The 13,064-nt window shown below is 33.3% G+C and overlaps 1 protein-coding gene across 3 annotated transcripts in view; it reads right to left on the bottom strand.

Annotated features, from left to right (window-relative positions):
- Window positions 1–13,064, bottom strand: part of LRBA (LPS responsive beige-like anchor protein) — a gene marked incomplete at both ends in the record, with an annotated part of 477,161 nt that overhangs the window by 121,728 nt on the left and 342,369 nt on the right. For all 3 annotated transcript variants that reach the window (XM_084246225.1, XM_084246226.1, XM_084246227.1), the window contains 2 exons: window positions 6,757–6,876; window positions 7,923–8,063. In XM_084246225.1, coding sequence (XP_084102351.1) covers window positions 6,757–6,876; window positions 7,923–8,063 — 261 coding nt within the window. The remainder of the gene's footprint in view (window positions 1–6,756; window positions 6,877–7,922; window positions 8,064–13,064) is intronic.

Here is a 13,064-nt window from a genome sequence, read left to right as displayed (position 1 = left end):
TGTTTCATCTTATTACAGCTCTTATCACTGTCTTATCACTTTGAATGTACTTATTTGCATTTGAAACAGTTTTCCATAAACCTGATATTCTCATCTGGAGGCATATGAAGTAGAGAACTATGTTTGCCTTATCCTTTTAACCCCCAACTGCTCTCTACTATGTATTATAAATGATAAATAACAAACACTGGCATGACTAAAAATGTTTTGGGGATTTAATTCACTTGTCATAGAAGCTTTGTGACTGAAGACAGGGAGCTATATACCTGTGCCCTAAGCAGACCTGCTCTTCTGTGTTCTCTGCACACAAGACCAAATTTAACTTAATTCTTCTTTCTCTTTTTCACTCATAAGACAAATCAGTCACCAAATCCTAATAGTTCTTACCAGATAAGTATGTCTTAAATTCCCCCACATTTTTCCAGAACCAGTCATTTATGAGTTGAAACCTCCAAGGAACTTGCCTAATTACTTTATATTTTATAGACCACTTCTACTCTTGATCATGGTGTAATACATATTCAAAGCCAACCACGAAGACCTCTTTAAGCCACAAGATCCATTTATGTTACTCCTCTGCCTCATACCTTCCAATGTCTTCTTACTATCTCCAGGATAAGTTCAACCTCCTTAACAAAGCTCATAAGACCACGCATAATAGGCCTGGATTTCCTCTTTCTGTCTCTTCATTTCAAATGTTTTATCTATCAGCCCACAGAATCTTTATTAAATTGCTGGATCTATTTGTCAATATTTCCCCTAATGCAAAAGTTCACTGAAGGCAATGACTGTGTTTTATTTGGTGCTATATCAAAACCGAGAACTAAAGTGCATAAACTCAGTAAAATTAAAAAGACAATTAATGCTACCTCAGGATTCTACCAAATCTTTTACTCTTATTTTGTTTTTAGTATATTATTTTAGTTATATATTATTGTACTAAATTCTGAGCTTCTGGAGAAGTATGATTTTCCAATCAAGTCCATTTTAGATCCACTATTGTCCAATTCTAAAACAATGAACCTAGTTGACATTTATGACTGCTTCCACTCTCCAACCCTGCTTGTTAATCATTTCTATAGAAAGAAAGTAAAGAAGAAATAAAAGAGTTAAAACTGCAGCAAGTCAGACTGCATGTAGCCATTAGATTGAATTTATTGACAGAAAGTAGAATGAGTATGTTATGTCAAGAGAGAAAGGGAAATCAGTGACAATGAACTGTCTAGAACAGCTTAGATTTTGCCTAATAAAGATATATGACTGCTTACTAAAATTCACCTAAGCTTAATGAGTCTGTAATTTGTCCCACAAAATTTGGTTGATGGGTCAGGCCCAAAGAGTAATATATTTTGCACCTTCCTTTCTAAACTCATGTTACCTTTTAGGACTTAAAACACAAAATCTGCTGGAGATTTAAAACTTTTGTCACAGTGATGAGTTGCCAACCCAACTTTAGAATTTTATATTTCAGTCCTCATGACTACCTATTATTGCAACTATCTGTCCATGTTTGAATGGAGGATAATAAAAAAAATCAAAATCAGGCATATCATTGTTCAAATAGGTTGAAGGCATTCTCTTTTCCATAATCAGAAAGCTATCCTTTGGTGCGATTACAAAATAACCTCCTGTGCAGCGCTGGTAGTGTAGTGGTAAGAATAGCTGCCTTCCAAACCAATGTCCAAAATCTGCCCAATATAAGCACAAACTAGGCACCAAGGACTATTGAACACTTGAAATGTGGCTAATGTGAATAGATATGTGTCATAAATATAAAATGCATACCAGATCTTAAAGACTTAGCTTGAAAGAAATGAATATGAGGTATCTAATTAATAATTTTATACTGATTCTGTGTTGAATACTTTGGATAAATCTGGTTAAATATATTATTAAAATTAACCCCACAAGATTATTTTGATTTTTAAAAATTTAACTAAAAGAAATTTTAAAATTACAAATGTGGTTGGTACTTGTGTTTCATTTTACATTTCTATTGGACAGTGGGAAAACTACCTAGAGAACTGATAATCACTTTTGTACTATTTCTTCAAGCTGAATAAAGAACATCCTGGAGGGTCAGATCTGAAATGGAATCAGCATTGATGCACAGAAATATTGGTGAGTTCCAAAACAAAAATGGTAAATCATGCTAAAAAGAAAAGACTATTTTAGTAAAATTTAACAAAATGTCTTTCTTCTCCAAAGTAAAAAGAATTTGTATTTTTATCTCGTAGGAATAACTTTCATTTTTGGTAAAATTATTTTCTCAGTATTAGCATAATGCAAGAAACAGGGATTCAAGATTAAAGTGATAGTTTCCTTTAGCAAAAATATTAAGTATATTAGAATGTTATATTATTTTTTAAATAAATCTTCTAGTTACTTCACAATAGTTCAGTTTTATAAAACATTTTAGAAAATGTATACTGTATTATGAACACAAGCAAGGTACACTGTAGAATCCACTCAATACCGTGACATTTTACTACCCAATCTCTATTGTTTAACATTTCCTTAGTATTTCTAGAAACTCTAAGATAATACAAAGGTGAGGCCATAATCAATATGATTCTATTAATGTTTATATGATTATAGAGATTTAAATATGCCTCCTTATGCATTTATTCTATACTGAAAACTATAATTTAAATATGCTTTCTAAAGTGTTAAGACATAACCCTTCTAAAGAGGCAGGGAAAACATAGAGACATGAATAAATCCCTTCTCGGTTTTATCAGAAGACTCTTTAAAGAGCCTACATAAGCAAACATCACATACTTTTTAAAGTACTTGAAAGTCACTAAATTGAAAGTCACTAAGTTGGTCCTGAGCTACCTGATTACCACTGTATAGAAAATAAGGTAGTTTATCATTGTCCTATCCATCCTACAAATGGTTTGTGTTTACAAATTTTGGTTAAAAGAACAAGTAGGTTTCAGTAAAATTAGTCCTGAAGAAAATTGCTGTGCCTCTGAATGAAAAGAAATGGCTTATTAGGAAAGAAGTTGTAGATTTTGATTTTTACTTTATTATAATTAGTCTTTTTCCTGCAACTATAAACCAGAGACACACTGGGGGTGGGAGGAGTAGGATCAAAACAAGGGGGGGTGGGAATTGGATGGGGACTATAACCAAGATGAAAATGCACACATTGTGCAAAAATGAAAAATGATGTAAAAATATATAAATTTGTTTTTCTTTTAACTTCTTTATTATTAAGTTGGTAGCTTAAAAGGTGTACATTCCATATTGACAATTCTTGTCATGAACAAAAGCAACAAAAATAGGCAATAGCAAGATGTGTTTTATATATAAACAATCATGTTGTAAGAATAAGTAATCTTGCCCTGTACAACAAAAATAAAAGCAAAATGTGAATAAGCCTTCTATATAAAATATAACCAAATGTAAAATTTAAAAAAAATAAAAAAATGAAAATATACTAAATCAATTCTGCTTGAAATATTTATTTTAAAAGCAAATTTGGTTTATTTAATTAAATTTTTTTCTTACAAAAAAAAAAAAAGAAGAAGTTATATTTCTATGCAGGCCCCAATCATCCTGACAGTTGGAATTTTAAATTCTTTTCAACTTTTCCCTGAACTTTATACTCTATTTCTTCATACAGACGCCCTATATGCACTGCTAGAAATAAAGTAGCAAAATAGCAAGAATTGAAATTCTAATTTTTGTCTACTAAATGGGGCTGTTGTATTAAAGCTCACTGGAAAGGAAAGCAAGATGGATTTCAGTTCTTATTAATTGTGAAGAAATATAAGTAATGAGAAAAATAAGGGAGGAGAAAGGTAAAGAAGTTCATGTGACTTTTGTTTTCAGTTTGAAAAACTATGTGGGGGAGTTGTTTTTGTTTTTAACTTCTTCACAAGTGGGGTATTTTAATGAAAGTTCCTTGTTGTTTTTTAAATGGAACCACATATGTAAATTAAATAATCCTGAGAGAAGACGTTTACAATTTAGGCAAAAGAGGCAACAAAACCATAAGTATCTAACATATATGCACCTTCTGTCCAACAATGCTTTAAGCAATGCTCAGAAAAGTAGAAAGTTAAAAATGTCCACTATATTTTACAACAGGAGAAATAATTTTCAAATTTATTATTTTGTTTTTGCTTACATCTGTTGTCCTAAACTTAGCATGCGGTTATAATTTGATCATGAGATATATAACAAATTAAGTAATTTAGAAATTTTTTAAAAACCATGTTTTGATAACAGTAAGGCAGGTTATTATTCTTTTCATGGATCTGTATTTTTTGCTTCTCAAAAGAATTAAGGAATTGAATGGCTCGAGATTAGAAATGGATTAATAATCATTAAATCTTAACTATTTCTGATTTACTGTTAACCTTTTCAACATTATCTAGTGGTGATTCTTAAAGAACTGAGAGTATTTTAGAGTATTTCAGCGTATACTATTTTTTTTTTATAATAAATTTTATTGTTATATTCCCCATACAATTGCAGCCCCCCCCATTCTGACCCCAATCCCTCCCCTCCCGCCCCCGCCCCCCCAAAAGTGTCTCTGGTTCATAGTTTTTTGTTGATTTTGATTTTCACTTTCTTATAGTTATTCATTTTCCTGGTCCCTTATTTAAGTTTTCTAGATTCCTGCTATGAGTGAGACCATCCGGTATTTTTCTTTTTCTTTTTGGCTTATTTCGCTGAGCATGATCCCTTCCAGCGCCATCCATGTTGCTGCAAATTGCATGTGTTTATCTTTTTTGAATGCTGAGTAATATTCCATGGTATATATGGACCACATCTTCTTGATCCAGTCATCTATTTTTGGGCATTTGGGTTGTTTCCAAAGCTTAGCTATTGTAAACAGTGCTGCTATAAACATAGGGGTGCAGGTGTTCTTTGGAATTGATGTTTCTGTGTCCTTTGGGTAAATACCTAGGAGTGGAATTGCTGGATCATATGGAAGCTCTATGTTTAGTAGGTCCAGAAATCTCCACACAGCTTTCCACAGTGGTTGGACCAGTTTGCACTCCCACCAACAGTGTAGAAGAGTTCCTTTTTCTCCACACCCTCGCCAGCATTTGTTGTTGCTAGTTTTTTTAATATGTGCCATTCTCACTGGTGTAAGATGGTATCTCATGGTAGTTTTGATTTGCATTTCCCTGATGGCAAGTGATGTTGAACATTTTTTCATATGCCTGTTGGCCATATTTGTTGTATCAAAACATCCTAAAGATGTCCCAAAATAAAACTATTTCTGCGTATGATGAAATCCTTAACAAAACATTTTTGATAAAGGTTATAAATCTACAATAAAATGAATCATATGAGTACATTTTCTAGACTGTAAAATATACTTAAGATTATTACATTGGATTTTTTAAAGGTATTGTGTAGCAGCATAAAAATATCTAATTTTTTCTTTTGAACCATATTTGTCCTATGATAGTTATTATTTTCCTCCATAGAGTATAAGTACTTATGTATAAGTCATATTTTATGATACTATCAGAGTTTCACAATATTAGGTCTATCTCCTAACACTCAACAGCGTATAACACAGCACACTGCAGGAAGACACACTAGGTCATGGAAATCAATACCATACTTTTTAAGGTAGACTCAAAAGTCTAGTCGGATTTATATTAACTACTGTGAAAAGTATTTTCTTCTTTTACTGTAGTTAATATTAATATGTATGAGAAAAATTCTCATTTCCCCTCAATAATAATGCAATCCTATACAAAGCAAAGTTAGGTACACATTTAGAAACAGTAGCAGGTGAAAGATTACCTGAAATTGAGACATGGGATTTGTAAATTAAATTAAATTTAATTGTATTAAAAGTCTGAGGTTTTTCTTTTTCTCTTTATTTATTTATTTTTTAAAAAGATTTATTTATTTATCTATACAAGCACCAGGTACAGTCAGAAGCGCGGGAGGGTGAGAGAATTCACCAGAGCCAAAGCAGGGAACAGAACAGGCAGACTAACGAAACACACTACTGAGGGGAGCAGCGGACACAGCAGGAGAGGTCTGCGCGCCATGTGGGACCCTCGCCCAGCAGCCGGGGATCAAACCGGTGCAGCAGAGGCTGTGAGCAGCTTTGCAGCCCAGCGCTCAACCGCTGCACCACCAGGGGAGGCTCTTCTCTTTTTTTAAAGATTTATTTATTTTTATATAAGAGTTGGGGTACAGGCCAGAGGCGCGGGAGGGTGAGAAGATTCACCAACGACAGCAGGGAGCAGAACAGGCAGAATGACGAAATACACTGCTGAGGGGAGCAGTGGGCACGGCAGGAGAGGTCTGTCACACCATGTGGTATTCTCCCCGGCCAGCCAGATCGAACCGGCACTGCAGAGGCTGCACACAGCTTCACAGCACTGCGCTCAACCCTCTGTGCCACAGGGGAGGCCCCTGAGATTTTTCTGATTGTACTTTCCTCGCTGTAGTACTTGACTGAATGGTGCCTTATTACACCTACTATATTACTCTTGAAAAAAATTTCCAGGAAGTAAAACAATCATTCTACACCTGCAGAAAGGGAGTGGAAAAAGGAAAGACGGAGGGAGGGAGAGAGGAAAGGAAAAAAAGAGAGAAGAAACAGATATACACACAGATACAGAGAACACAGAAAATTCTATACATTGGTTCTTGGCTATTTAATCAAGGGTCTCATCCTTTAAAGGTTAGGGCATGAGAGAAATTGTCAGAATTCATTCAACTAGGAATTGGCTGGGAATAATAACTGTAAATGAAACACCTGTGTACCTTAATATCCGATGTATCCCGCTGACTGTTTCGCCAAGCTCTGGAAATAGATGAAAAAGTTCGGTCTGCATGATCAAATTTCCCTCCTTGCAAATTTAGGAAATAAGTTGTGAAGGGCTCCTAAAAAATAAGCAATTAAAAATATCAGTAGGTGTTCCCTCATGCATAAAAACACAGTTTTTATAAATCTTTATATCTAATTACTTTAATGACTAAAAACATTAGTCAATAATACATACCAAGAATACATGGGAAATTATACCTGAATGATTACATTTAAAACATTACTTAATGTTCTTAAATTATTTTTGCTTTGCAAGAAATATCTTCAAAATTTGGTACCTGCAAAATTTTTCAGATTTTCTTCCTTTCCAAGAACAATTTATTAATAACATTCAGACATAAATTAGAATGCATTTTATTCACAGTGCAAGAAAATAGTGTAAAAAAACTAGTCTAATATGTAATTTTTCTATTGTGATGGCTCAATATTTAATTTATGATTAAGAAAAGAAAAATGTTTAGAAGATTTAAAAGCCTCCTCTTAGTTAAAGAACATTTAAACACATATTAGTAGATAATTGCTTGAAATTAGCTAGGCACTATAAATTACTTCTAGGATTTATGTCTGCCTGTACCCTTCTAACAAGCTTTAATTAATGATGTGCTGCTAATGCTTTCCCAAAGAAATTACTTTCGAGTAGATGAATTACCTCTCAATTTTACAGAAACACTTCTTGTTTAACCAATATATTATCAATACACAACAGCTTTGGTCTAACCTACAAATACACCTTATTCCATTTGAGGCAGGTGAAGCTTCCAAATCATATGAAAATATGCCTGTGTTAATGTAATATTATTTAATCCTTATTTTAAGACTAAATTGAAATTAACCTATTTCTCAATTTAGAATACAATAAGAATTTTAAAGAGGCAAATTTAAGGGAAAAATTCTCACAAATCTAGGTGAAACATTTTAAAAGCAATTATACAAGTAATAACATTATGAAACATACCAAATGGGATATGTTTATCCCATTAGAACCTTTATCATTTAAGAGAAATTTTAACAACCGAAAAAGATGCTGATGATTTTAAACATTGCATATTTTCCACAACGTTGAATTTATTCATTCCTGGTTTATTATTCAAATTGAACTTACTATTCTCAGCAGCCATGCAAGAACAAAACTTGCAGTTGAGTAATGAGTACCATAGTGGAACTTTGGAACTTGGTCATCTTCCCAAGATTCGTAACGCTCTGCAAAGAATGCTGCTCTTTTTGGATTCAATGCTCCTATTGGCTGCCAGTGGAGGAAAAAGACAAACAAGAGCATGTAAACATAATCATCTTGTCTATTTTTCTCTTCAAATGTTATCCTATTAGCAACTGTGAAAGTGAATTAAAAATATGTGTGTGTATATATATATAATACAAATGCACACTATGCTAAAAGACAGTGGTACATTCAGAAAGTTGTTGAAAAAATATTTTTTCCAATGTATGTTAAACAAACATATAAGTGCACAGAAAAGCCTGTCATTTCTCAGTAAGTCTAGTTTTCTGTTGAATATAGGTTTTTAATCGGCCTGCATAAAGCATTTTCATAAAGACAATTACCTGAAGTGAATATTAGCTACGTAATAGTTTGGAAAGCATCTAGTAAATCCTAATTAGTTAATTAGAGGTAGCAACCCAAAACAGAATCATGAAGCTACAGAATTAGTTTATAATACATTCCGAGAAGAAGATGGAACAAAATTGAGGGTGTTAGCCAAGGAGGAGATTGAGTAACAAAGGGATTAAATGTATCTACATTTAGAAATTTCTACAAGTCAGAGTACAGCCAGAATTAGAGGACAAAAAGATGCCTGCATGGAATATAAAAACTAGAGGACATAATATGAGATGATACTGGAACATAATACATTATAGCAGACATATTAAAAGCAAGTCTAGCAAAGCAATGAAGAACTTGGGTTCACAGTAATAAATGTTTCTTGGTATCATTAATGTGGCTGCTGCCATCGTGCTGCATGGACTCCATGAAACAGGATGCAGAACTGTGTGTGGTTAAATGTGCGTGCATATTTTTTTTTTAAGAAAGACATAAGAATATTGTTCTTAAGACTGTAAAGGCTCAAAGAATGTTAAGATTAACAGCTTTAAGTAACAAGTCATCCTCTCAAAGCATTCTAATCTTTAGAAGATCTTTATCCCTTATTTAAAATAAAAGTACCAATTCAATGGTAAACAAGATGATATGTAGGAGTATTTTAATGAAAACCTATAAGTTAGTCACACTCCTCAGTCATAAGAGAAAATAAAATATTTGATTATATATAGGGGAAATACTAAAATAAATTTAAAATATTGGTTCAAAATAGATGTATTCAGAAATGCCCTATTTGAAAAAGAAATAATGTTAAACTAGCTTTAAACTGCTTTTCATGTTCGTACGTGATTTTAGGCAACATTTAAATTCATCATTTTAGGGTTGTCAACTATTTTTAAATTAAACATTTTTTCAATGCTATTATTTATCTTTGATACTTGTATCTTTCAATAGTTTGGTTTTATCAGCATTTTATTTTAAGCCTTTTTTTACTTTATAGGCAAAATTTTAAAAATCTTTAATTGCTTACTATTTTAAATCAGTATCACAATATACTAGGTGAATATGTCATCTTTTAAAGTACTAGTGTCTATATGAAAGAATTATTTAGATTTACTAAATTTATGCCAGCTAAGAATGGAACTAACTCCAAGAATTCTTTGTCAAGAACCAATATGGAACGACTTTAAATGTATTTTAGTTCTTGTCCCTGAAGACTGAGCCATGCAAAAGGAAAGAAAGAAGAAATAAAATCATTGGAAGACAAATTATGTGAATTAAAAATAGAATCAATGGGCCTTTTGTATGGTTCTGCAGCATATTAAGTATTCACTTTATCTGTTCCTATTTTTATTACTCTCCAAATGAGTATCCACCCCCAAAATCAATAGTTATAGAATCATGTTTCTTGAATATAATGCTAAAACCAATTAGGATTGATTTCACTAGCATCTGGAAAAAAATGCCATCATGCAGAGATCCATACAGGTAGAACCCACAGTATTGATTCTGGCTGTTATTGTTACAGTTGGTTTCTGAAGCCTGCTGCAGGACAGCTATCAAGACATACCACATTTATTTGCAAGCATATAAAAAAGAAATCCCCAAATAAAAGAAGGTTTAAAAAAAAAAAAAAGACCCAAGGAGCTGTGCAATGACAATGATACACTATCAGCTTACTCAGAGAAGTTACAGTGGGAATACACACATTGAATTATACATTACGCGAAAGCACTGATTTATTGTGGTAATAACATCCACCTCATTAAAAGATTCTGCTTTGCTGCAGTTGGAAGGCTACATATTGTTTACTGCTATAAATTAATGGCAGTGCAAAGAAGACTGTGGAACCGTCCTAACAATAGATCTGTAATGACAGTGCTGTATATCACAGCTTCCTCAGCAGCTTCATAATAAAATGGAGACAATGTATTGAGCTAATACATTCTACCATACTGGCCCATATTTTTCTGACAACTGCTTTAAAAGATGAGCTGAATTCAACTATGTTATAATGCTGCAAAACATTTAACTAAGCAAGAGTCAGTCATACACCAAAGTGCATCATAGCATTTTTAAAACATTGTCTAAATCAGCAGTTCAAGATGTTTATTCATCTCTGCAAAGAACTAAATGTTGATGTTTTCTCTTACTTATACAGTATATTAAGAGTAACAATTGTTGGGTAATTCAGGAAGATGCTAACACTATTATCCAACAGAGAGCTCTCTGCACAATTTAATGGTAAAAGCCTGACAGAGTATTTTTTAAAATCAGCCAATTTATTAAACGAAGAAGAGCAAATATACTGGTCATTTAAAAATCAATACAAAAATAAGTATTGATTAGGAAGGTATAATTCAAGTTCATAACCAGGCAAACATAAGTAGCTCTTGGATATAAAAAAGAAAATACTGCAGAATGCTAACACAAAGACTTATATGAATTTTAAAAATCTAAAAAATATTAAAAAACACCAATCACAACAAGATCAAAGAATGATTCAAATAAAATAGAATGATTAAAAAATTAAAGCATCAGGACTCCCAAAAGAAGCACTCCACTACAAAACAAAAACAACTTGGATTAAAGTAGGAAAATACAAATAAAAGAATTAAGAACACCAAACTCTAGAAAATGTATAAACAGTGAAAAAAATCACTGTTCTTAGGATATTTTAATTTAACAAACAGCAAAAATTAACAACTGTGGTAGAGCAGTAACTATTCTGTTCAGAAATTGTAGAGAAACCTTTCAGACCAAATAATGTGAAATCTGCTAATTTAAGTTTTAAGTATATTATAATAAAAATACATTTTTATTACCTTCTTTGAGAAGCAATTCTGTTAATTATAGGAGAAGCAAAAGAACTATATGTAAAGTGCCCAGATCAGTGACTGTCACATAGTAAGTTACTGGTAATAGTAACCTTTCAGTTTATTTGATTAAAAATATTTAAGAAAAAAGTCACTAAACACAACTGAGAAATGAGTGGAGCCTATTAGGAATGTGATTAAACATCACAATCCTCAAAAGTCTAACAGCACAGGGTAGTACCAAAACTGAATTACCCTAACCAAGAGCATAAGCAACATTATTTTTCCAAAAGTCCAAAGATCCTATACATTTTAATATGAAAAGCATATAAAATGTCTGGCAAGTTATAATCATCTTTTACTATTTTAATTAAAAATAAACAGTTTAGGATTCACAGACCGCCCCCCCCCCCCCCGCCCTTTGACATGCGTGATGAGTCAAAGAAATTCATTATAGGGCCTCCCCGGTGGCGCAGCGGTTGAGCGCTGGGTTGCGAAGCTGCCCGCAGCCACTGCAGCGCCAGTTCCATCCCCAGCTGCTCCCCGGCCACCAGAGGAGGGTCCCACATGGCGCGCAGACCTCTCCAGCCGCCCGCTGCTCCCCTCAGCAGTGTACTTCGGTCCTTCTGCCTGCTCTGCTCCCCGCTCTGGCTCTGATGAATTCTCTCACCCACCTGCGCTTCTGACTGTACCCAGTGCTTGTATAAATAAATAAATAAATCTTTAAAAAAAAAAAAAAGAAATTCATTATAAAGTGGAGGCTAGATATACGCAAGGAAACGGTAACAAGGTGGTTGGAATCAATGTAAGATAAATTCAATGCTATATAACAATCTCAGGTTAAAGGATAGAATATTGTTAACTAAGTAAAGGTATCTGATACTCATTGTACAAAAATCTTCAAATTCAGGGGTTGGGAGAGGATGGATTATGGGGGAATGTGACACCATGAAAAGATGGTACTTTCCAATTACAGAATAATCACCTAGAACGGGAAGATTCTAAGAAATAACTATGGTACGCAGATTACAGGGGCCATTCTACCTCATGGCAATGGTGCTACTTATTGGATCTAAGTGAAGGTACTAAGAGTATTACATAAATTATATTCACAAATCCTTAATATGGAAGTCTATTACCATTTCCAGTTTGCAGGTACAAAATTAAAGTCTGGGAGAAGTTATAAATGACTATCAATAGCTAGTTACCTAGCGAGGGTCAGGGGCAAGATACAAAGCCCACTCTAAATTGACTAGTAAATGCTAGGATGATTTGGTTGTTCAGACTAATGAAAATCCTGAAGTTGAATCTGTAAGGCTATTAAGAGTCTTTTCATGAGCAGTGAAGTTTAAATGTCCTTTTTGGAAAAAAAAAATGCTCTTTACACTTTTATTTCTACATATAATGAGTGTACAGACCACCTTAGCAGAAAAAATTCACAAACGGTAAAAAAAAAAAAAAATTAAGATTTTGTTTTGGAGACACCAAGAAGATGCTTGGCAAACAAATTTTTTTTTCAAAAAAAGTGAACAAAATAAATATTTTCAGCAACGTTTTTTGCTTTGCTTTCTCTTTAACTTCTATATTTGTATATCCGTGTTTGTGAACCCGAGAGCCTTTACTTCTCTGTACTACTGAAGCTTTGTAAATAATTCTATGAATTTTATTTTGTGCATCTCCACCACCTGCCTTCTTTCCCCACCCCCTAGTGAAGAAAATAAACTAACAGTCTCTGTCATTTAAGCAACATTGCCACTGCTAGGCGGTGTAGGAACTATTTTGTGTCAGCTGTAGCAGCTCTTTTATCTAAATGACAAGTATAACAAACAGCCTGATCAGCATTTTTACTCAACCTTGGCTTTTAGGGTATTTC

The sequence above is a fragment of the Talpa europaea genome (genome assembly GCF_964194135.1).
Source record: "Talpa europaea genome assembly, chromosome: 10".
Classification (NCBI taxonomy): Eukaryota; Metazoa; Chordata; class Mammalia; order Eulipotyphla; family Talpidae; genus Talpa; species Talpa europaea.
This window is presented reverse-complemented; position numbering and strand designations above follow the sequence as displayed.